At 42.0% G+C, this 25,831-nt stretch overlaps 1 protein-coding gene across 1 annotated transcript in view; it reads right to left on the minus strand.

The window, feature by feature from the left end:
* Window positions 1-6,900: 6,900 nt before the first annotated feature.
* LOC118687946 (V-set domain containing T-cell activation inhibitor 1-like) overlaps window positions 6,901-25,831 on the minus strand; it is a 34,069-nt gene continuing 15,138 nt past the window's right edge. Inside the window, exons 3-7 of the mRNA XM_036385168.1 lie at window positions 18,900-18,972; window positions 18,398-18,450; window positions 12,804-13,145; window positions 11,633-11,668; window positions 6,901-8,532 (exon numbers count right to left, since the gene is read on the minus strand). Coding sequence (XP_036241061.1) covers window positions 8,429-8,532; window positions 11,633-11,668; window positions 12,804-13,145; window positions 18,398-18,450; window positions 18,900-18,907 — 543 coding nt within the window. The 5' untranslated portion in view covers window positions 18,908-18,972 and the 3' untranslated portion in view covers window positions 6,901-8,428. The remainder of the gene's footprint in view (window positions 8,533-11,632; window positions 11,669-12,803; window positions 13,146-18,397; window positions 18,451-18,899; window positions 18,973-25,831) is intronic.

Raw genomic sequence — 25,831 nt, forward strand, 5'->3', positions numbered from 1 at the left:
TCCATATAGAATCCAGCAGAATCTTCTCCACTTCCACCTCTTTCTATTGATTAGGACACAGCATTTTTCAAATTCAAACAAACAAAAAAGCAAAATGACATCCTTTACTTTGGATTTAAGTTTCTTTTCCATGAGAGACTTGCTGAAGTGAACCCATATTTTCAAGGGAGAATTGTGTGCTTCATAAATGAATTTAGCAGTCTTAGATTGAGTTGGTGTATGGCAAATGCCATTTGTGGCTGAACACTTGCCAGGGGTGTGGGGTGACATTTTTTCATTGGGGTGAGTGAAGAGAAAATTTGAGAGTGAGTGTTGGGCATGCTCAGCTTCCTCAGTCAGGGTTCAGAAATAAGCATTTTTGCTTCTGGAGCCTCCTAATGATTGATTTTTTGTCACTAAAAGAAAAAAATCACATCTGGATTTAGAAGATTTGGATTTGTACTCAGTGCTGGCACTGTTTTCTTGGGGGATTTCAGAGATTGCCTGAGCAGATCAACTCCAGTGAGGTTACAAAGGAATCATACACAGACACCAAGTCATTGTGGAAGTAGACGTGGTTCATAAAGTGAATTTTGGACATTTCTCTAAAACCTTTTTTGCTTATGCATCAGATTCTTAATGAAATTTTCAGTATCAAGTTGGTAAGAAACAGAAGGGAGGATATAACACTGCCCCTATATATTATAACACTACTCCTATATATTTCAGTGCAAAAACACCCCTTCATGAGCTTTGCTTGTACAAAGTGGATATTTTTAGGATCAATTTTAGTGGATATTTCAGGATCAATATGGAGAAGCTTAGCAGAAGACAGGAGGTCATTGTTCATATAAAATGCAATAACATTTTAAAGTGCATGTGTTTCCCACATCTGCAGGAGATTTAGAAGAAACTTGGTAACAGAAATGATCACACAACAGAAATGATACTGAAATCCCCAGGGTGGAAGAGCAGCTGGTGTGCCTGCATTAACAGCACCTCCTTCTGCTGCAAGAACTCAGCTCTGGGTTAAACCTTCCCGTGAACTCCCTCACCACAGCAGGGCTGAGGGCTGCTGGAATTTAAGGTTTCTCATATCTACAGTTCCTAGGAAGTGAAACTGTGGTGGCACAAAGCTTCCTTAGATGCTGAATCTTCAGACCCAGGTGCCCTGAGAAAAAAGATGATCTTTTGGAGAAATTGCTGTTGCTATCAGTGAGCAGCTGTGGGAAGTTGGTGGTTGGATCACCCAGATGGTGCCTCTTTAAAACAGTTCTCAACTCTCTTTACCCTTCTTTTTAAATTTCTCTGAATTTAGAGACAATGGGATTTTTTTAAGGTTGAAAGAATCATGTGAAAGAATCAGAATTGCCTTTCATTTGTTAAATTCTCTCTAATTTCCCAGTAATGTGCTGACCAGAAACCTCTGATACACACATTTTTCAAGGATTTGGTGTGGGTTTTTTTGGTTGTGTTTGTTTGTTCAATGTTTTTTGTTTTGGTTTTCGTTTTTGTTATCAGAAGAAAGTTGTTTAACTTTGGTGGAAGATGTAGGATTGTCATCTTGGCCTTCAGCCTGTGTAAATTTGGAGGGAAATTCCATGTGCATTTAGAGATTATTATTACAGATTTGTCTGCAAAATTGGGATTTTCCTTTCCTTCAGTAGGGCAGATTGGAACTGGTGAGGGGTTTGCTGCTTTCAGCCAAGGGGACAGGAATTTATGATTAATATGTTTTGCTAAATGCTACCAGAAATAAGAAGTGAAAGAGGCTTCTTGAAGCCTCCACCAGGAGTCATGCAATACCTGGCTTATGGATTCCTGACATTTGTTATCTTTGGGAAGCATTTAAGAGCTTTGTGCTGCTGAAAGTGAGTTGTAGTAATTGTGTTCCTGCTCGGGTTGCTTTTCTAGTGCTTGCAGGATTAACTTGCAGGAGTGGGAGGAGTTGCTGCCTCTCAGCTGTGATTCTGTTTGTCCCCTTTTGCCTCATTGAAGGTTACACACAAACCCTGTTTTGTGGAAGGTTTCTCTGCTGGTGGTTGCAGCTTTCACAGATTTGGCAGCAGTGCTTTTCTCTTCTAAAGCAGAAACAAGAGTCCGGGTTTGAGAAGCCCGTTTTGTTTTTTACCCTTTGGTTTGTGGCTGCGAGAGACACTTTTTTTGGGGGGAATAAAAAGCCAGCAGAGGGCACTTGGTGAACAACGTTCTGTGCAGGGTTCCACTTACCCAGGGACGATATTCCAGCTGTGTGGCAGCTGGAACGTGGAACAGTTCCATAGGGCAGTTTTTTTGGACATTTTGGATCCGTATGGAGAATAAAACAAATATTTCTTCCTCCTAGCTTCACAATAATAGATAGGACATCCTATTCCATTGCAATGAATGCATTTGTCCTGCTGTGTTGTTAAGATTCATTTCTTCAGCACAATTATTTATACCCCTGAAAATATAGTAGCAAATAAACATCAGTTAAGCTCTAGCCCCTTCCTGTGATATAGATATCTTGGAAAAAAAAATGAAGAAAAGTGTAGTATAAAGTCATAAAGGTACATAGTGAGGTTTGGGTTTTTTTAATAGGGATGGGGTTTTTTGTTTTCTTGTTTGGGTTTTATTTAAACACTAGTGGTGTTATGGCCAATGTTACTGAAAATGAAGTTTTGTCAGGAAGGACTTTTTATCAGGCCTAGAGATATCCCTGGAAGGAAACATACTGTTTCTTGAACTGTCTGTGGCTTTGCAAGCTAGCAGTACTTTATATGTGTGAATATGCACTTAAAATTTTTTCAGAGTGGGAACTTAGATAAATCTCCACCTGCAAATAATTAAGAGTTGCCTTCATTCCAGGGCTTGAGTCTTTTGTTTGACCTGATTTTCTTCTTCCTGTGGCTTGAGGGGAAGCTTCCTTATTGAATGGATGAGCCTTAGCCCTCAGGAGAATTAAGGAGCTGATATTTGGTTGTTTTCTCCAGGGTGGCCAACATCTCTGCAGAAAGAGAGAGAGGGGGGAAGGGAAGGGGCTAAACTGGGGCTGTCCCAAAAAGCCGCCGAAACAGAAGTTGCAGTGAGGATTGCAGCACCAATAGCCATGCGATTTCCTGCTGCATATTTAAAAATAATCACCTTCCTTGCTTGTTTTCAGTATTTCTCAGTAGTCTGTTCAACTTCTGAGTGTCAGGCTATGGAATGACTGCCCTCAGGCTTAGCTGAACTAATGGTGCAAATTCCAGTCTAGTGGAAGGTGTCCCTGACTATGGCAGGGGTTGGAACTGGAAGATCTTTAAGGCTCCTTCCAACCCAAACTGTTGTAAGGTTTTATGATTCTGCATCAAATGTGTCCCCATTCATTACTTGTTGATATTCTTTATGGGCCATTTCTCCCACATCACATGAAAGTAAAGGGAGCTGACAGAGGAAAGCATTAACCAGTTAATCTGGCCTTGCTGTAAACTTAGAAAAACATGATCAAGCTAACTCCTGCTCGTCTCTTACCAGTGTCACTGCCAAATATTGAAAAAAGATTAATTGGCTTTTACAGCCATTCTTTGGCAATAATAATTTCTAAAGACCTCTTAAAAATTTCTTTAATATAACACATTATCAGCCATATGCTCCTGCCATATGGAATATGTAGGTGTGGGCCACCAAAGTGGTACTGCAAGTGAGAGGAGTGGAGATTACTCCTTAAATGTGTGAATTGCTTTTGTGCTCCTTAATTTTCAAAGCAATCCCTCTCGTTCCCAATGAAGCTCTGGAAGGCACAAGAACTGTGTGCTCCTCACATTCTGCACAATGAGGGAACTTTCAGAACAGACACCTCCTGTGTCATCACCCAGACAAGGAAGGACAACTCGAGGTCAGCTGGTCACTCAAACCTTCACTTGCAGGAAATTGGAATGGTGGTTGTAGATAAGCACTGGGAATGGCATGAAGTACAGCTCTGGGAAAATATAATAAACAGGGACAATTAAACATCCAAAGTGCTGCTGCAAATCTGAGTCATAAGAAAGGAGAGTTGTAAACAACATTTAAGAGGTCACCCAGGCTCTTCTGTAGTCACACAGCTCACACTTGTCAGCAGAGGTGCTCACACAGCACAGAGCAGCACACAGCAATAATTACATTTAAAAACAGATGGATGATACAACAAAGAAATAAATGTTATTTTCCCAACAACAGCACAGCATGTGGACTCAAGTGTAAAAAGTTTATGCCATATGAAACATTTTAAAAAACATTAAAGCATCAGAGTCTTATTCATATCATGGCTTTACAAATCAGTTTTAATGGACTTAATTTACAGGTGATAATCAATTAACACCAATTATTTTCAATAAATTTTCACAGCAGCCATAAAAATTGAGTTCTACAATTTTTTAGAGAAAACGGGTAGAAATTAAATAGTATATAATCTAGCTCATATGTTTATACTGGGCCTATTACTGACACCTTTTAGTTCCATATGCATTACACTGGATATGTCTCTGTTCTCGTGCAGCTTTTACAAGGGTTTTATTTTCAAAATATGCTCTGAGAATGAATACATTAGTCCATTTACATGATTGGACTTCTAATATTTTTTCAGTTTATGATGAAGAAATTACAATGCTGATAGAATAAATGCCCAGTACTGCGTAAAACAGTAGCTAGGAAGTTTCTCCTGCTTTTGGCACAAAAGAAACCCAAAACAAAGTGAGGAATCTTGACTCAGGTTTCTGATCTGTCAACAATGTCAGCTGGAAAAAATTGCACTTCTTCAGCTTTCTCCCCCTAAACCAGGGATGACTCTTTTCCATCACTGCACAGGGGTGGTGCTGGGGAGTTCTCTGAATTTATACAAATACTTTGAGCTGCCTGCATCAAAAGGGCTTTGTATGACTGGTCACTGGAAAAATGAGATTTCTGCATTAGTGTTCTTCTGTGCTTAAAGCAATTGGGAACTTTCCCTCCCTTCTGTGCCATAAAGGGATTCCTGTAAAAGACTCTGGTGTGGGGCTGAAATTGCAAGGTTGCTTTAGCCATGCAGGTGTTACTGAAATGGATTTCCTTGTGTTTTAATTTTCTTCTCCTTTGTTGGAGGGTACTGTGAAAAAAAGGCAGCAGAAGTCCTCTCTTTATTCCAGCAATAAAGGTGCATCTGGGCTGGAGCACAAGAAAGGCCCTGTGCTACCACTCTGGGTTCCTTAAATGCAATTTTAAGACTATTTGCGTATTTGCTTTTGCAATTTACAGAACCTTTTTTACACAACAGTTTACATTACAAAACCTATTCATATTACATCTTCAATGACCTATCAGTACCTGATAGGTCCTTGCAGCTCAGTTCTTGCTGCTGCCCTTGCACCACTCGTGCCCTGGCTTGGTCTCTCTTTCTCATCTCTGGCCAAGAAGCCCACAGTTTTGGCAGGCAATTTTGGCAGGCAAATTCCATGAATCTCCTTCTCCTTTCCCCCTTCATATTAATTTGTTTGCTCTAGATCCTCATTCTTAAAATTCTTGCTATTCAGGAAACAGGAACTGCTTGGCCTGTGTTCTTGTGCCATATCCTGAGTGTATCATGTGTAGTGATACATTTCCAATAGTCCTTTCTTCTCAAAGGGTGAGATAGAAAAAGAATTTAGAAAAAAAGAAGAGAAAAGGTAATTAAAAACTAGGTGTGGGAATATTTTTGTTCTGGTTGGGGTTTTGTTTGTTTGTTTGTTTGTTTGTTTGTTTTTTGCCATTTCAACTTTCTTTTGTGACTCTTGACAAATACTCAAGAAGCATGGAAACACCTTTTTAATTCCATGTAGAAGTGGAGAAAAATGCTGTTCTTAGTATAGGCTAAACCAGCATTCACACAGTGCCTGTTGATCTAGAAGGGATGAAAGGCAGAGCTGTGTGACTGATGTGGGGAGGGGAAAGGGAGGAACTGGGGGAGAGGGAGAGGTTTTAGATATCTTTTGTACAGTGTAACTGGAAGGCCCCTGGGTTGAGATATAAACCCAAAATCTGGCCATTGTTTAGAAAAGAAAGGCTAAGAGAAAAGGTAAAAGGAAAAGGCTAAAGGGAAAGGAGAAGAGAAGGGAAAGGAGGGAAGGATATTGTTAAAGGAAGAAGACGCCCAAGTTCCATCAACATCTCCAAAAAATATCCATCTGCAATGGCTAAAAAAAGATGTGACCTTGTCTTTTTTGATGTGGCCATCAGTGCTATGATTAAGGAATTTTATAATTCCAGTCTGGATTGTTGCTACATACAGCACTATGGGAATGCAATTAGCACAGCTAGAGCAAATTATTCCAGGATGTGCTGTTTCGACATCCCTTTGCCTTGTGACACCCTTTGCAAAGAGGAAAGTTTCCTTCTAAAATGCACTGGCTCCTGGTTTGTTTTCAAGTGTGACACAAAACATGGAGTTTAGTTTATAAATTACATATGGTTTGAAGTCCTGGCTCCTGACAGACTGCCATGTTTTTTCCTGGCAGCCCTCTGGACAAGGGCCCTGCTGCCAAGGGAATTTGTCTCTAGTCTCTGTCTGGACACGTGTCCTCACACAGAGCTGGCACCAAAATGTTGAGATTGTTTAACTGAACTGCCACCCCTGGGTGGATCTAAAAGATATGGAGATGTGGCTCTGAGGGTTTAATGGTGGACTTGGCAGTGCTGAGTTAATTGTTGGATTCAATGATCTTATCCAGCCTCAACTATTCTGGGATTCTACAATTCCTGAGAAATGCGGGGCTGTTTAAGTGGCTATCAGATTTTTAGAGGTCATGGAGTCCTTGAGATGAGGCAAGCAGTCCAGACTTTTAGGGACAACAAAAGCACACAGATGTTACCTTTTAAACTTTCTAATTGCAGAAGAGCCTCTCTAACTGTAGGCACAACTGGAATACAAATAAAGAACTCTTATGGACCAAGTGATTGCTCTCATCGGGGTTTTTGGTTTTATTTCAGGTTTTTATTTGTAATCATATTGTGTCTTGAAAAATACACAAACTCTGAGACAAACATTTGGAGGATGAGACACAAAAGAAAGACAGTCACAGTATGTACAATTATTACAATAACATCTCTCTGTGCAGTTGGACCCCAGCTGCTCTACTGAGCTGCTCTGTACTCAGGGTAGCCAAATATCACCTGAGCTTCACTGCAGCACCAGCACAGGCCATTTTTGGGGGATTTTGTTTCTCTTCCCCACCATGGGGAAAGAGCCTTTAGTTAAGAAATTCAAAGGTAACTGTCTCCTCCATGTCCATTTTCAGCTCTGATTTATTCTGTCCCTTCCTTGCAAAAACAGTCTTGTCTCTCCAATGGAAAAAAAAAAAAGGTGCAACTGTTCCAAATCAGGGTGACTTTGTGCATCCTTGTGAGTCATTCCCCCTGCCCAAGGGCTCAGTGTGTTCAGTCTCAGCTGGTTCAGTCTCAGCTCTGTTCTCTGGATGCTTTTTGGTTGTGAAACAGGGGAATTGCAGTTCTGGCCTGAAAAAAACTTCTGCATTTCCTTGACATTGTTTGTACCCAGGGTCTTTGGACCCAAGTTTTGCCCAGGACACCTCTGCTACCTGAATTGAACATTTCTAGAAATAAACTCATTTAGTTTGCATAGGTATCAGTTACAAGTATTCTGATGAGTTTTAAAATATTTTTTCCACTCCAAAGATACTGTTTTTAAAGAAGTAACATTGTCACAGTAATGATTTCTCATTGCACAGTTCCAGCTTAAGAATCCAGCTTTGCCTTATTCCATGACAGAAAAAGATAATACTGAATTCAGCCTTCTGAATTTTTGGCACATTTAGCCGTGGATTTTATAGTAATACATCACTTCCTTCCTCTATATGTATATTTTATAAACTTCTACCTCCTTTCTTGGTAAGCTTCACCCATCTGCTGAAGAAATACTACATTTCTTGTGGAAAAAAGGGTTCTTACTCATAGCCCATGACGTTAGAAGTGAAAACAGAAGCTGAAGTTCCACATAATCAAGTTTCACAAGTTTTCCATCCTCACATTTCAGACAATGGGAGTGCTTTCCTACTTCCAGTTTTTGTCTGACACGGAGAGTAGTAGTTACTCCCACTCCTCCTTTCAGTTGTCTTGAAGGACAGCAGATGAAAGGCAAAAGATCTCATTGGATCAGCTAAAACCTGATCCTGGAGTTTTGTGAGCCTTTTCTCCTGCAAGTAAAGCAAACCCACACAATCCAAAATAAATTGTATATCCTGGCAGCACTAAAACTGGACTCCAAGAAACAAATGCAAAAGCAGACTTGCCACCTCAGAGTTTTGCTGCCATTGGTTTTGTGGAACACCAGAATGTGGGACGTAAACACCTATATAATGCTTGGTCTGTTCTCAGCTCTTGGTGCTCTGGAGCAGGTGTCACACTGACCCCACAGACCTGTCCTGCCCAGAAAGGTCCTCTGGTGAGGAGAACTTCCCAAAGACAAGGTTGGATTCCCCTGTCACCAGTGCCAAAGCCCCAGGGGGACCAGGAGAAGGAAAGAGAGGGGAAGCACAGCCAGACTTGGCACATCCACGGGGCTTCCGGAGGGAATCTGATTCTGCTCTGAAAAATTGAAAAAGAGAAAGCCAGCATGTAAGTGATGGCTTGACAAAAAAATATATTATAAGCTTGCATGACACATTTTACATAAATGGATGGATGGAGGATTATTTTTAAAATAATGGATTTTGCCTCATTTTCATAATTCTCCTTTTTTGTGTCTGTACAGAGTCCAGACAAAAAGGTCTCAAGGTACTGGGACATTAAATAAATTTTTCTTTTTCACAGAAAAAGTGCAGAAACCCAGCAATAATGATTGCAATTTTTCTGGATGACTGAGAATCTTTGTTTAAAATCCCGACAGAAAAGCAACAACCAGCCAAATGTTTAATGGGAGCTGACCCTGCCCATGGCAGGGGCTGGGAACTGTGGGTTTGTTGAGATGCCTTCCAGCCCATGCCACTCTATGATTTCAGGATGAAAATACATTCTCCTTCTTCCTACTCTGGGCCTGAGGGAGATGTTTTGATTAAGAGTCCATAAATGATGGTAATAAATATTAAAGAATCTGGGTCACACACACTTTAGATGGTAGCAGCACTGTGGGCCACTCTTGGTACAAAAACCACAATGTGGACAAAAGGCACAAATTACCCTTGGCACAGGTGCTACCTTCAACCTGTGCTGGATGTAGTACACAATTAAAAATAAATTTTCAACCCCTGAGTTAAAAAGAAGAGAATTTTTTCCTGTAAGTGTTCCAAGTCCTTCTCTGTGAAGAACAGGCTGTATATTGGTTTTTATATACCTGAGGGCTGTTCCTATTGCTGTGGGATCAGCTGTCAGTGTCTCACTGGAGTTAATTTATCTCTAGCCAGGGTGCTTCCCCCCTGTTCCTGGAAGGAGTTTGTGATATTAATGTGCAGAGAACAAGTAAACATCAGGTAATCCTCAGTAATGCTTTGAAATAAATGTAAGGTTATAACAACAAGCCTCCTGGCCTTTTGTGTCTTCTCCCCAGGCCCTTTCATTTTTCCCAGAGAAAGTGTTAAACTAGTAGTTGGGAAAAATAATCCATGCAGCAAACAAACAGATATGTAGCCATAGTGAAACAGATGAAAATTGTTTCTGCTTGACGTAAAAATGGTATTTGTTGATCTGGTTGACTGTGAAATGTGAGAACTGTTTCTGTATATAATGCCTTTGTTCCCAGCAGGTCATTTTTAAATTTTCCTACATCCCTTCTGAAATAACAGCTAATATAAAACAGATTCCCTTTCTCTCTTGCTTAAGAAATTGCTGAAAATTAAAAAAAAAAGGGGGGAGCTGTGGCTGATGATTTTCTTTAAAAGAGGTTAACAACAGGAAATAGATTTTCCCTTTTTGCAAAAAATTAAACTTAAAAAGTTAGGCTTTTGTTCTGTCCTCCTCCCCAAGCCCCTCAAAATCCTGCAGTACAAGAACCACGAGGTGTCAAAGGTGTTTGTTTCAGCTTGTACTCCTAAAGTGAAACACTCCCCTTTTGTTTCAATAATTTATTTGTTTTCTTCCTCAATGAAAATGCCTTTTCATTATTAGAAATAGTTTATATTCAGGGGTAGTTGTCAGGGAGGTTTTGGCTGAGTCAAACATATATACAACTATCTCATTTAAATATAACACACTTACATTTGGTTTTGAGAATCTTCCACTGCTTCTGCATTAAGAAGTTTGACCCTCAATAATTTCTGATTTCTTGTGGAAGGTAACAGCTGGAGATATTCTAATTCCTGTTCTAGTTGCATTTATAAAGTAATGTGAAAGCACATTATACCATCTTGAATTTAACTTCATGTTTTTTAAAGACCTTCAGGCCAGCTAGACTACCTAGCTTAGGTCTAAAAATTAATATTTCCTGTATTTTTGCAAGTTGTTTTTTGCTTGTCAGGCACGAGAACTGTTGGGGTTGGTTTTTTTCCTTCTGTGTGATCATGAGATAAAACCCTGGAACATTTCTCTTTCTTAGTTTCTATTTGAGTTTATAGCAGCATAATCTGTCTGTAATGTCACAGTGTGGCTGCACTTATCACATTAAATGTAATATAATAATTACTATGTAAAAGATCATATCTTCCAGCCCCACTGACTAAAATAAAAACTGCTGCTGTTGATTTTATATGACCAAGTGTTATAGGTTTAATGCCCATTCAAGATTTTGTAGCACTAATAAGAATTATTTGGCTTGCAAGGAAGATATTTAGGGAAGAAGTTACTGACAATGGTATCTAGAAGCTGGGCATCCTTTCTGCATTGAGTTCACTCCAGCAGTGTTTACAAATCACCTTTGTGTAGTTACTTCTCTGTAATGAATAAAGCTAGATCATAACATCTGCACTATATTGCAATATTGCCTTTGGATGAAATCTACTTTAATTTCCCAGAAGAGCTTATGTGGAGTCATTAATCATGTTTTTTGGTTTTTTTAATATTTATTACCAAAGGACCCCCCAGATCTCTTGACCTGGTACCTGGTAGTGTAACTTCAGAACTACCTGAGAGGAAGTGGTAGCTAAGTGGGGTTGGTCTCTTCTGCCATATCTCAAATGACAGGAGGAGAGGAAATGGCCTTAAATTATATCAGGGGACATTCAGATCAGATATTAGAAAAAAAAAATTACTGAGAGAGTGGTTGGAGGCATTGGAAGAGGTTGCCCAGGGAGGTGGTGGAATCCCTGTCTCTGGAAGTGCTCAAGAGAAACCTGGATGTGTCATCTGGGGACACGGATTAGGGCTGATGATGGTGGGGCTGGATGACCTTGCAGGTGTCTCACAGCCTTGATGATCCTGTGGTTTATCCACAGCAAGATAATTTACAAAGGCCTTAACTCCCAGAATGGAGTGGCTTCTGCGTCCCCTGCTTTTTAGTGGTTTTTATGATGCCCGTACTGGTGAGTGTCCTCAGGGACTCGAGGCTCCTGGCCCTTCAGCCTTCTTCTCCCTGCAGCCCAGCTCTGTCTCAGTGCTGGAGATGTTTTTCCCTGTCTGGGACAGCTTAGTGAGGGAGAACAAGCACCCCAAGTTTATTGGACTTTCTCTATTCAGCACATTTTGCCAATCTTGCAAATACAAAGTAAAGCACAGGATAATCACCCAGACACTTGCAAGTTAAGGAGTGTTGCCTTACCAGAAGGGGAAGGTGGCTCCTCAATCCTAGGTGCAGCTGGGAAAAAACCCCACAATAATCAAGGTTAATTGTTTGAACCTAGAACTTTTTCTCTCTTTCTGATAATTGATCTAAGGGTTAATGTTATTTTTTCTCCTACATTTGTCAAACAAACTGAAAGTTTGAGTATGATCACAGAATAATATCAAAGACACCTTACTGCCCCCAAAATTTAGATGATTGAAACATTTTGATTCTGTATTTTCAAAACATCTTTTTTTTTCATTTTGAAAACTGTAAAACATTTCACTTCAAAATTTTTGAACAAATGTTATTTCACTTTATATTTTGAAAGCATTTTTCTCCCAAGAATTTTGTTCATTAAAAGAAAGATATTAAAAGGATTATATTATTTGAAAATAATTTTTTTCTATTTTAAGCAGAAGTAAATTTGGGTGGTTGAGCATAATGAAATTTTCCAGCTGATTTATTCAAACAAGACACCTTAAAAATGTACTATTTGTTTTGATGTTTATTACTTATTGTTTGATTTTCTTTTTCAGTTGGTCAAACTCAATGCCTCATCCTTCTGGTTTCTATGCTTGTAGGTAGCTCAAACAGGTTTGGCATTATTCAAACATGTGTTATGGTCTCAGTCATTTTCCTAAGGAGGAAAAATAAAAATTCTTGTTGCATCTGTCCAGCCATGCCACCAGACCCACATCTTCCAGCTGCAAGGGGAAAGGAAAGCAGCAACTGGCTGTCATTCCTCTGAAAGGGTCTGTCACCTGGACCTTGGATCCAATTGCCAGGATTAAACTTCTGCCTCACAGACCCACGTGCAAACAGTGACATTAACTCTGCTGTTCCTCAGGGGCAAAGTGGATCAAGGACAGGCCAAACCATAAATAACCAGAGGCTTAAATTTGGGGACATTATTCCTTAATGTCTCCTCAAAGGGAGGATGAAGAGGCAGGTGCCTTGCCTTTAGGAGCCCTGAAGTGCTGAAGCTTAACAAAGAGGATTTATCTTTTCTTTCTCACATATTCTTTCAACAAAAGCAAGAAACAGAATGAAACTGAGTGAAAAAATGCTTTAAAAATTGAAGTAATCCCTCTCAATGGCTGCATATGGCTTATCAACAAGAAATGGCACCTTCAACTCCCTCCTCTGTGCTAAAAAAAAATCTTACCTGATACATTGAGTTTAATTGTAGATTTCTTTGTTTGGTGGCTCTCAGTCTGTCTGTAGATGCAGGAATATTCAGCATCATCCCCTAACTGGACATTAGAGATCTTTAAGGAAAGGTTGCCATGCTTCATCTGGTCCGGAAAAAGACTGGTTCTGTTATGGAATTTTTCATCCTGGCCCTCCAGTGAATCCTGCCCATTCTGAAAGAAGTGCACCAGCTGCTTGGTGCCAATCTGCCAGTAGAGCATTGACTTGGAAAGGGCCAGCTCTCCAGGAGGGGTGGTGGTGCAAGGCAGAACCACAGTTTCTCCAACAAATGCATGGCACGCGGTGTCCAGCTGACCTGGAATAAAGCCCAGACAGTTCCATCAGCATGCAGCAGAGACAGGGGCACCACGATTCCTAGAATTTGGCTTCACCACATCATTATTGCCACTCTCCCTCCCAAATTCTCCTGTTTCCAGCCAGCAGGGCCGTGTGTGCTCAGAGCCCAGCCAGCTGTGCAGCAGTGTGGAAGCCCAGGGCACTGGGAATATTTCTCTGTCTGCTCTGGGGTGCCCTGACCCCCAGGGGAGCACTGAGTTTGACTCTCATTCATGGAGAAAGTTTCCCAGACTTCAAGATCGACCAGAATCCACAAAAGTGTGAAACAGATTATAGAGAGCAGTGTAGGTGCATCACTTGGTGAGAAATTGAGGTTTTGGGATTTTTAGTATGTTGTGGATGGAAGCAAGATGGAGGGCACAGGGTGTTGTCCTGGGTTTCTTCTTCATGCTTCTCCTTCCTCCTTCTCCATGGGTTTGGGTGGCATTTTGTAATTGGGCAGAAAAGTCCCCATTGCAGCTCTGTGGGATCAGTTATTGGGGTAAAAGGGAAAATAATCCAGGTGTCAGTTCTTCATTGGATAGTTTAGTCTTAAAAGATCTTGTAACGAGATTGTTGGCCATTTTGTGTCTTCTAATGAAAAGCTGCAGAACTCACAGTAGTGAGGCTGTTTTACTGATAAGAAATAAAAAACACCTGAGTCTGAACATGAAACACCATCTCAAGTGCCTTCAATCCAGACCCAGAGAAACCCACAACTGGGACCCCCACACAGCAGGACAGATGTTGATATGTGCAAGTTGCCTCCGCTTTGGAAATGTGGCTTTTGCTTGAGCTTGTTTCCCCTTAGCTGGTGATTTTTGTTCCAGCTTTTGGTATTCTCAGTCTGTGGGATTAGGTGTCTGATTTGACTTTAATTAATAGGTCAGGTCACAAGAGGAAAAGGGGATGCAGGGAAGTGGGGGTGGGCAGATATGATGAAACAAGTTCTAGTTTTGTAGGAAGTCTGTCTGAAAAAAAGGAGAAGTGTAAAAACAGTGCTAGACCAGGAGAAAAATCCTGGATGAGTTTGGTCTCCCACAACTCCCATTATTTGGCCACCAGATCACAATTACCAACTTTTAAGCAATGTGCTGGGGGCTCCTATCCCCCTTTCTCTGCAAAATCTTGCAGAGGCTCTGACAGAAAAGAGCTTTTTTTCTGCAGGTCTGGCTTGGTGCACTCTTGCTGATCCCTGTCTGGTGGTCTCACACTCTTGGGTGTTAATCTGCAGCAGCCAGAAAGAAGAGTCTGTCATTCCCACTTTAGAGAAATGGTTTTTCCAAGACCTTGGGGAGACTTGGTGGATGTCCTTGACATCAGGCAGAGGTGTTACCAACTTTCCCAACCTTGCCAACCAATTCCAGCACATGCAAGAGCCGGATGGAGGTATCCTGCAGGTGGGCAAACAGGGGCATAGGCAGGGCAGGCAGCTGCACCCCACTTATACACACTGTTCATTTAATAACTTAGTGCCAATTATTTCTATAAATCTTTCCAAGTGAGCTGAAAGCATACTAAAACTTGCAAAAATGGATGAGTCTGCCTCTATCAGGTAGGACGATTCCTATCAGATTGTAGTGCCACATTTTCTAGGGTAGACTGGGTAATGAAGAAAGTTTTAATGCATTTATAAAGCATGAACAACTAGGTATTTCCAGCACAGAATGTGGGCTTAAATTAGCACTCTGACCAAACCTGTTGCATAAAATAATATTATAAATTAAATGCAGATTAATTAATTTGGATGAAAAAGTTGTTCCCAGCATGGAACAGAGCAAAAGCAGTGTGAGTCTGTGACTGCACCAAAAAAAAACCCCTAAAATTCACTGTGAAACAACTCAATCTGCTTCCATGGCCAAAGTTTTGGGAAGCATAAGGGGCAAGTAATTGGACTCAATATTGAAATAAATATTCTTGATTGCAGTGGGGTCACTCCTGTGTTCCTGGCTTGCATCAGCTCTCTGCATATGTCAGGCTAAAGACCAAAGAGAGTCCCAGTTTCGCCTTGAAGGCAGTGACATCAGCCATGGCTCAGCTTGTCACATGGCTCAGTTTGTTACATCCTTTGTTTCCAGATCAATCAGACTTTTTTGGTGTCACACTGTGTTTATGCAGGCATGAAAGCAGAAGGAAAAGCACGATCCAGACAGCTGAATCTCAGAGCCAAGTAAATGTCTTCAGTAATAACTCTATCACCACACATCTGCTTTTCTTTGGTTTTCAGAGTTTTCAGCTGAAAATCCCAGCCAAGTTTGCCCAACAATGTCAGCTTTTAGCTGGAAAAAACACATATCCCAAGACTTTTTTCTGGTTAGTGGTGGAAGGAGAATCCCCTTGTTGTGTGGAGAGCTGAGCCATTTGGTCATTATGCTTTGGCCATGACAAAAAAAAGGGGCCACTGCTGGATAAAGGAGGAGATGGAGTATCCTGAACCCATTCCCTGAGCTGTTTAGGCCTGGGGAAATGTTGGAACCCTGGATACTGAGAATTTAAAACTTTCTGTTCTGAAAGGACAGACCCTCAAGAGAACACTGCATTTGACCTGAGGCCATGGAGAAAGCTTCCAAAATGGAATGACAGAACTGGGATTGTGGGTGTGTAGTTTGATTAGAAGTGTGTAATATCATAGGGTGGAAAACTTAGAGTTTAAGGGTTTAGAATACAGTAATATATATTGTGGTGTTTGCTGAGGTCCCCAGGACGAGAGATGAGAAATCTGACTCCATGTTCTCAGAAGGCTGATTATCATATCATAATGCTATACTAAAACTATACTAAAGAAAGAGAAAGGATGCATCAGAAGGCTTAACAAGAATGATGATGAAAGCTCATGACTGACTCCTCAGAGTCCCACACAGCTGATGGTGATTGGTCATTGAGTTAAAACAATTCACATGGAACCAGTCAAACATTCACCTGTTGGTAAACAATGTCCAGACCACATTCCAAAGCAGCAAACACAGGAGCAGCTAATCAGATAATTATTATTTACATTTTTCTCTGAGTCTTCTCAGCTTTGCAGAAGAAATCCTGGTGAAAGGATTTTTCAGAAAATATGACAGTGGCAATATATAAAGATAAGTTGGAGGTTTTAGGGCAGAGGCTGGTCCTTCTTCTTTACCTTCTTCTGCATGGGTTTGGGGGTATTTTGTAATTAGACAGAAAAGTCTGCATTGTGGGACGTGAGTAATTAGTTATGAGGTTAAAAGTAAAAATAATTTAGGTGTCATTTCTTGAATGGACAGTTTTTCCTTAAAAGACCTTGTAGAGAGATAGATATGGGGTTATTTTTTAGCTTGTTAGTAGGATACTGTAGAACTCGCAGCTTGTAAGATTGTAATATAGATAAGAAATAATAAACATTTGAGCCAGAGCACAAAATACCATCTCTAGCACTTTCATCCTGATCCTGACAGGGAAAGGCTGTGCTCAGCAGTGTCCCCAGGGCATGGCCATGTGTGAAAGCAGATTGTGGTTCTGGCTGACCCTGACCACGGTCAGGAAACCACAGGGGGAGAGGAGTCTGCCTGAGGCTGCTGCAGGGGTTTGGCAGGCAGGGGAAGAAAGGAGCCTCCAGAGGAGGAGGGAGAGAGACTTTCCTGGTGGGAAAAGTCCTGTCTGCAGGGTGCTGTGAGGGGGGAGAGTGCCTGCAATGCGTGGTGCTGCACTTGCATGAAGAAAAGATGGTAAACAGAGCTTGTAGCTCCATGCAGAAAAATGGACAATAAGGATTTTCCCAATGAGCAAAGGAGGGAGGAAGGGTGTGGCTCCTACCTCCTGGCTGTGGACTCCTCTACATTTGATACTGGTTTTAGCAGCGCACCTATTTGCTCTTGATTCTTTTTCTGAAGGTGGAGGACAGCAGTATTTAGCATACCTGAGCTGAGCCTTACCCATTCCCTCTCCTCCATGACGTGGTGTACAAACCTTGCAACACTCATGAGGACCCTACAAACAGCCACAGGGTCCAGCCCACCCTGTCCTCCCTGCTTCCAGCTGGTAAAATCAGGGCAGAAGGAGGCAGGAAAGGAGGCACTGCTGAAGCTGGCTGGGATTAGAGCAGGTGTCTGAAATCTGCTATAATGAGTTATTTAATCAGCCCACAGCTGCAAGAGGTCTTTGGTAGATGGGGAGAACAGACTTCTGGGGCAAGTCAAGTACGAGTCCTTATAGAAGCCAGTCTTGAGGAGAAGAGTAAAGTCCTGCTGAAGGCTGGTGGTGCTGGTAGAGCTTCCCACTGAGGCTGTTACTGCAGCAAGAAATGTGGAAGCAGGGAACTTCCTGGCCAGAAAACTGGAGTAGTTGTGGTGGCACTTGCTGCTGAGGTGTGTAAATCAGGATTAAGAGTGCTCATCTTACCTAGCAAGAAAGCTTTGCACATGGAAGGGGCCGTTCTCCATCTAGGAGATGAATGTTGCTACACAGCTTTCACTTGCAGTTATGAGGAAAGTGGGATGAGTTTATTTTGTGAATTTAAAAAAAGTATGTGTTTTAAATATTGCTGAAATGTTTAAGCCTGTTAAGATGAAGTTGAATGTGACAATTTAGCCAATCTGTAAGACTCCTGTAATGAGAAAGCACTCCTGCTTCAGCAATTGAAGTGTGGTGCAGGGAAGCTCATGAAGATTGAGCCTTTTTTTGTTCCCCCCCTTGTTTTCTAGGTGAAGTGTAGCATCCTTAACCACCACAGTGTCTGGCAAATGTGAGGCTTTTCTGGGCAAGCAGAGGAGTCCTGACCACACACAGAGGTCTTATTACTACTGTCCTTAAACATCAATGAGGAAACTGCATCTTGTATCAAGTTCTCTCAACAACATGTGCTGGTTTATCCTTTCCATAGGCAAGATGGTATCTAATTCGTGTAATGTCAGAAAGTCAACTCTGCTAGAACTAAGCAGATGCAAGATGGTTTGGGGTTTTAAAGGATGAGATTCCAAGTAATAGTTGATATTATTAAAATGATGGGGTACTTTTAAGGATATGGCAGGATAAACTTTATAGGTAAGGGTTTTTGGGTCTGAAACACCTTAAATTTGAAAACCACTGCTTTTTGATACAGAAGTTTATCTGAGGGTTATGACCTGTACTCTCAAACTTTGGATTGTGATGAAATACATGCAAATCAATACATTCACTTGTTCTGTTTTGCTCCAAGGTTCTGCTTGCAGCTTGTGTGTTTGCATGTAAATGCCTCTGCAAATTCCTGGGTGTGCACTATAGAATATTTACCTCTGGGCAGAGAAGCAAGCAGTAAACAGGCAACCATCCAGAGAGCAGTCTCCCTAGTGAGAAGGAGAGAGAAGAGAGAAAGGTCAAATGCTTTGTTAGGTTGCTGGAGCAGAGATCAAAGACCTTTCCTCTGGTGTAATTTATGCCATCTTTCCCAGCTCCCTCCTCTGTGAAGGTAATTTGGATATGAAGCTGGATGGGTTAGAAATCCTGGCTTGTTTTGCCATCTAGTTTTGGTGTGGGTTTTATCTGCTGCCTGTAGAACTGAGGTTTCTCAGTGTTCGTGATGGGACAAGGCTTCATTTGCCAACTCCAGACCTGTACCTCCCTCTTGCCTTCACATACAGACAATGTTAATTGCATCTACATAGTCATAGTTTGATCCTGAGATTATTTTCTGTTGGTAATTAAATGAAATTCCTTCTGCTCCCAAACTTCAGCTCCTTCACAGCCCAAGGAAAAGCTGTGATAAATAGTAATAACTTACTTAGAAATAACTTACCATTTCATTTTTGTGCCTCCCAGCCCTCGGGAATCAGGAGCTTCACCAGACACTTCAGCTGCCACTTGTGTCTCTGCAAAAGAGTGAAAGGGCTCTTAATTTTTTGTTAATTGTAAGAGAGAATAGGTTATTTACTGATGCTTCGTTTGCTGTTTTCTTTCACTTTGTGTATATAAAACACAGGGTGTTATATAATTTCTGGGTATATATAATTTACAGTCTGTGTTTGTAAATTCACTGTAAATTCACTGTCTTGTGGGGTTTTTTTTTTGTTTGTTTTTTTTTTTTTTTTTTTTGCACACACTCTTACAATACCAAGAATGTATTTTCCTGTGTAGGACGGATGTGAGTCACAAGCCCTGCACTGACAAGCTCTCAGCTCAGTGAAGGGATTTTTTGTTCTGCAGCCAGCTGAGAGGAGAAAGTGGAGAAACCTGATGGGTGTTGTATTTATCAGGAGGTGCAGGCACCATCCTACAAACTGCTAAATACCACCAAAGCTGCACACATCCCAACAAAATAATGAGCCTGTAAGGAAAGTGAAAATATTTCCTTTGAGGAGGCTTTTAAATCAGGTACTTTCTCAGGAAAAAATCCAAAATGGAGCAGGAGTGGAGATGGGAATGAGTGTGGAGTTTGGGCTTCCTTTTGCCATCCTCATAGGATCTCACAGGTTAAGGAGTACAAATATCAGAGTGATTGTTCCTCTCTGTGTGCTCAGAGATGATCCTTGGGAGAGCTTTGTGGACGGTTGGCCAGCTGAGAAAGGTCACGTCGACATGATAGCATTGGTTGAGTTAGAAGGAGACAAGTCTAGGATTCAGCAGTCAGTGTCCAATCACTGGCAAGGACATTGTGCCCTTGGTGCAACAACTGGATAGAGGAGAGGATCCTTTGCCAAAAATATGAGGATAGTTTCAGCAGAATAACCACAAGAATGTAGAAGTAGTAACAAAATAACCATAAGAATATAGAAGTAGGCGTGGTTGACCAATAAGTAATTAACCAATAATGAGCTCAGCTTTGCAATATGTATAAGCTTCCTTAACACCAATATAAATATGTGTGAACTATCAATAAAGTTTGAGACTTGCTGATCACGCATATTGAGCACTGCATTTCTTCTGCTGATCCAACAATTCTGATGGTGGAAGCGGTGTTTTAGCCAGGATTCTCTTCCCACTGAGGGAGCTCTGTGTGGGAAGGGTGCTGGTGCTGTTCTCCTGGTTGTTGCTCCTGCCACAAGTGTGGCTTCCTGGGGAACTGGATTTGTGTTCTTCCCTCTCTCCTCATGGCCAAGCCCTGCTCATGAATTGTTCAACAGCCCCATCCTGATACTCAGTGCAAACCATCTGCCATCGTTGGCTTCTTTGACATTAACAGTGTGTCCTGCCTGTCTCTGCTGGACTCCCATGGCTGCCTCCCTCCCCACTGAGGAGGTTTTGGGCAAGGGTGTACATTTATGGAAGTTTATTCCATATTTGTTTCCTTCCTGCCTGCCTGTTGTCAATGAAACAGAGGCACTGATGGTTGCTCCTATCACAGAATCATTGGTGTTGGAAAAGGCCTCTGAGATAGAATAACCTTTGTCAGCCAGACCAGAGTGCCATGTCTAGTTCTTTCTTGAACACCTGCAGGGCTGCAGAATCCACCACCTCCCTGTGCAGCCCACTCCAATGCTTAACCACCCTTTCTGTGAAAAATTCTTCCTGATGTCCAGCCTGAACCTCCCCAACTACAGCTGAGGGCTGTGTCCTCTCATTGTGGTTGCCTGTGACAAGAGTTGAGTTTATCTGCCCTCTCAGCTTTGTGCAGATGTTCCATTCCTCATAAAGCTGCCAAAATACCAGGAGCACTTGTTCTGCTGGACCAGGGCTCCCCAGCAGCCTCTCCTGTCAGGCAGCAGTGAGGTCTGGCCATGCTGAGGGTGTCTGGCCAAGCAACTCATGCTCTGTGGTACTGTGGCCATGTCCACTCTCTCTCTACATACAGGTGGTCCTTATGATAATCTCCTTATCCAAAAACAGCTAAACATTTTGGCATGTATGGCCGGCTAACAGGCATTTTTAAAAGTACAGTGGCAGCAGACAGGAATGACCCACAAGGCAGAGCTCCTGAAAGTTGTATTATTCTTCTGGAAGGTCAGTAATTTTCTGACAGTTTTCATTCTGACTCCAGGAAAACCAGGGTGGCTCCTGAAAGCTGTATTATTCTTGTGGAGCATCAGTTGTTTTCTGTCAGTTTTGGTTCTGACTCCAGGAAAAGCAGGGTGGCTGTTCCAGCATAGCTGGTTTGTTTGGGTCCCTGCCTTTGGCTGGCTTCCTCCCACGAAGTCCCTGTGGAGTTTCTGCTTCTCAGAAATGCCTCTCTGGAAGTTTTGGATTGAGGGGTGACTGAGATCAGAATTAAGATACACAATTCAGACACAATTTGGTATGTTGAGCTCTCTTGCCATCCACGTGCTGGAGTTACTTCCCTACTGGAGTTAAGCTTGTGCATAAAGAGAGCAATGCAGGTCTTTTTTAAGGAAGCAGAACCAAACCACAGGAATGCTTCAGATGGTCTAGCTGGAGCACCTGACCCTAATTTAGCTTAATTCAGTACTGTATAGTTGAAATAACATTTCTTTCTGGTTTGAGCTGACTTAACTTGATGCTCCTACTACCCTAAAGGAGAGATCTCTTCATGTCTGTTCAGCTGAGCTGGTGTAAGATGTGTTCTGCACCATGTGGATAAGCACTTAAAACAGTTTCTATTTTATATTTCATTTTTCTTATTTTCCATTTCTGGTTTAAATTAAATAGAAGCTTGGAAACTTACAGTTTTTTCTTTCTAATTTTTTTTTTCAGATTTAAAATTTGATCCATTTATTGATCATTTAAATCAGCTGTAGGAATTACTTAGGACTTTTTCCAGAGGTTAAAATAATTAACAGAGTAAGGCTTTGCAATGAATAGTCACTCCAGGAAGAATTCAAATGCTAATTAGTAACTCTTTAACATGCTAAGCTACCTGAAATAACTAAGACATTGGGTGCAATTAAAATATATGATTAAATTGTAAAGTGTATGATTAACTTGTGAAGCATATTATTAAATTGTAAAATTATGATCATCTTCATAATCTTTGTCACCCAGCTTTTGTGTCATATGTGCAAGGCCATGTATTGAGCATGCTAGCTCAGCCTGCATTAAAATTAAATTAATCAAGTAGTGAAGTAACCAAACCTTCCCAGTAGAACTGCAGGGCTTTGTGTCCTAAAGCAAAAGGATTCCAATTGTCCCTTTCCAGTGCAGGAGGGATGGGTGAGAAAGGGTCTAAATGCTACTGTCAAAGTTATAATGCTCTTGGGAGCACTGAAACTCTTCATGTGTGGTGACCACAGAGTGTGACACTGATATCAAAGTGGTTGTGAACTAAGTGGGCAGGACAAACTGAAGGAACTGATTTGCTTTTTCAGCTCTTCCACCTCACCTGGCACCATCCAGCCCTGGGCACGGAATGAATGGCTGTGCAAGGTGGAGCAGACACCAGCTGGAGAAGGCAGCAGCACTTCTGAAAGGATTAGCCAAAATCACCCAGCAGATGAATGAAGGCTGCTGCCAAGGTGGAAACTTCTCATTGTGCACCTGGCAAGGCTTGGTAGCTTAGTCACTGGTCATTTTTTCAAGCATGGTTTTTATTCCCCTCCCTTCCTTGCATACCTTTGGCTTTTGAGAACAGATTTATGCAAAGTGACTGTTGTTACTGGTGCTTGCAGGAGCGTGGGGGAAGCACCTTTCTCCATGACTTTGTGAAATCCTGAGTGTACCCTGAGCTGAAAAATGCCACCTTGCTATTCCTTACCCACATCAAGGCAATTTTCTGTCATTTCTTTAAATGCTCTCTCTCATGTAACCACAGTAACAGTCCTATTACATTTAGGTAAAAGCCATTAGTTAATAGAAAGCTAATGAGTGAGTTTGCAAGTGGAAATTACACTCTGGTTTCTTAGAGAAAGTTTTATGATGCAACAGCCTGTACTGAAACTGGGTGATTACTTCTGGTCTCATCTGAAAGCAACCTATAAACAACATGAGGCATCAATTTACAGGCTTGCCCTATAATTAGTTCAAGGACAGGGATTTAAGACATCTTGGAGAGGGGTATATGCTGATACATAGTCAAAAGCAACAGTGGCTTCCACTTCAAGGATTCTAGGTTTTGAAATTGCCCTAATTTGAAAGCAATCTTCTGGAAGTTTGAGTGGTGGCAGCAAGGGTTTCTGTAGCCACCCTTGTGGCCCAAGGCAGTGGGAAGGAAGGAAGGAGTGTCCTCTTCTTCCTTGGGGGACTGCCTGGAGCTTCAGGCTGCAAAATGTGCTGTGGTGACAGCTGGGTCTTGGATTGGGATCCTTATCTTCAGGTGCCCTGCTGTGGGTGGCTGGCCTGGTTTTCATGTTTGTTTGTTTTAGCAAACTTTATGCAGTTGTAATTCTCTGAATTTCCCTTCTCTGCTGAGCACTGGGCTTCTGTGTGCTCTGTGCTGCAGTCACCCCAGCCCAGCTGTGGAGGTGGTGGGTGGGGTGCTGCCTTTGGGCTTTCCTGGGTTTCCCCATGCTGCTGGAATGTCCCATTGCTTGTTTAAGGCTTGTTGTGGGCCACAAACAGGCTCTGGGGACTGAAAGGTTAGCAAAGGCATTTCTGATCTGAAAAGATTTTCCTTCTGGGAACAATGAATGAATGAGTGATGGTTTGCTCCTGGTGGAAAGCTGTAGAATCAAAGAATCATTAAAGTTGGAAAAGTCCTTTAAGATCATCAAGTCCACCTGTCAACTCAGCACCACTGCTGTGTTCACCACTAAACCATGCCCTCAAATGCCACCTCTACACATTTTCTGACCACTTCCACAGATAGTGACTCCATCATTTGATGAATCCTTATGATGAATACTGTATGGACATACAGGCTGCTCCCTGGGCAGCCTGTTCCAGTGCTGTACAACCCTTAATTTTTTTTCCTGATATCTAATCTAAACCTCCTCTGGTGCAACTTGAGGCCACTTCTGGTCCTGTCAGTTGTTGCCTGGGAGAAGAGGCTGACTCCCACCTGGCTACAGCCTCCTTCAAATAATTGTAGAGAGTGATAAGGCTTTCCCTGAGCCTTCTGTTCTTCAGGCTGAACATCCTCAGCTGCTCCTCACCACACCTGTGCTCCAGACCCTTTCCCACCCCTGTTGTCCCTTGTTTGCTCCACTGTACTACATACAGGTCCTGCAGCAGGAACTTAGAGCCTCCCTGGCTTTTAAATAAACAGCTTTGGTAAAGAGAAATTTATCTCTGTGCATGGAAATAAAATGCATAGGGAAAACAGGAATTTCAGTTTATAATGGACCAGTTTCCAGAATTCAAACATAAATAAACATCTTCCCAAGGGTTTGAAGGAAAATAGCAAAACTCTAGAGGTGTCTGGCAAGAAACAGACTGTATGTGACCTCTCACACTTAGCAGGCTGGAAGCCTTGGGAAACTAGACTGTGTTTTTGATTTCAGAAACAGCCATTCTAAATAGCTCTCAGACTAAACTGAGGTAGTCTGTGGCTTTGTAAAATGGGAGGAGTTTGATGGCTCAGGGGACTGATGCTAAAAGTGGCACGTTTCGTTTCAAGTTTCAGGGGGAAGGAAGCACGCTCTTGGTATGCAAGTGAACAGAATTCAACCCTGAGCAAATGAAGCTACAGTCTTGTGGCTATTTGGTGGTTTCATGTTAAGTCTGGTCTGATTGAATTCTCAGACAGTCAAGATCTGCCGCATCCATATTTCCTGCTGTTATTTCTGAGAAATGTGTCTGTCATCTCCTCGATCGCCTTGTATGGAGGCAAATCCACGAACGAGGAGGATTTTTGTGCTCGTTCCAGAGGGATGTTGTGTCTCTGCTGCCTTTGGGTGTGGGAACCCAGGACATCCCTCTGGTTGTCCAGGATGGCCAAGACCCCTGCCAGGGGGCTCAGGAGCCCTGGCACAGAGCCCAAAACACCTGTGGGTTTGATTATGACCCATGGAGCAAATTACCAACCCTATATGAAGATCAGCAAGCCACAACAGTTTAGGTAGAATAATAGTGAAGTTATCACGGGGTGGAAAAGTAGATTTTGGGGTTTCTGGTATGGGGGTTCAGGAGGCAAGATGGAGGGAACTGGGCATGTCCAGTCTTTCTCCTTCTTCTTCTTGGCCTCCATCTTCTGCTGTGATGTTGGCACTTTTAGATTGGTTTAGAGTAGAAGCTCACTGTCTAACATAGGTGATAGGTATTGGAAAGTAATTGTAAACATTGTACAGGTAGTTTTTAGTATAAAGACACAACACCACCCTGGGGGCAGGCAGAGTGCCTGGAGCTGTCCTGCTGGATGGACCTCAGCAGGACAGGAGAAAATTTTTTATAGATAAGATACAATAAACAACCTTGAGACTGAGAACTGAAGAGCTCCAACTCATTCTTCAAGCGCTTGGGCTGGGAAAAGAGACTTTCTAATGTATCTCGGGATCACTCTGACAAGATAAAGATCCTGACATTTGGGGTCAGTGTTTGGCAGTTTGGCATGACATCTGTCTGTCATTTTCAGTAGTGGGCCCTAATCCCATTTTCTTAAGACATGGTTTATTTTCTATGTGAGATAACTTTGGAGCATTTAGCTTTCCAAGAGAATGCTGCTGCTGCATGGCAGAGCAGTGCCTTCCATTTGCTTTCTACCTGTTGCAAAGACTCTTGGCATAGGGAGGGACTTCTTCACTCTAAATCCCTAGGAAATGTTCCCAGCCCCACCTATCCCTGTCTTGTGTGTCCTAAGCCCTCCTGGGACTGAGTTATGCAGATCTGAGACATCTGATCTCAGGAAGCACAGCCTAAGCAGTATAAGTGTGTGTGTGTGTGTGTGTGTGTGTATGTGTATATATA

The sequence above is a fragment of the Molothrus ater genome, chromosome 2, assembly GCF_012460135.2.
Source record: "Molothrus ater isolate BHLD 08-10-18 breed brown headed cowbird chromosome 2, BPBGC_Mater_1.1, whole genome shotgun sequence".
In the NCBI taxonomy this organism is placed as follows: Eukaryota; Metazoa; Chordata; class Aves; order Passeriformes; family Icteridae; genus Molothrus; species Molothrus ater.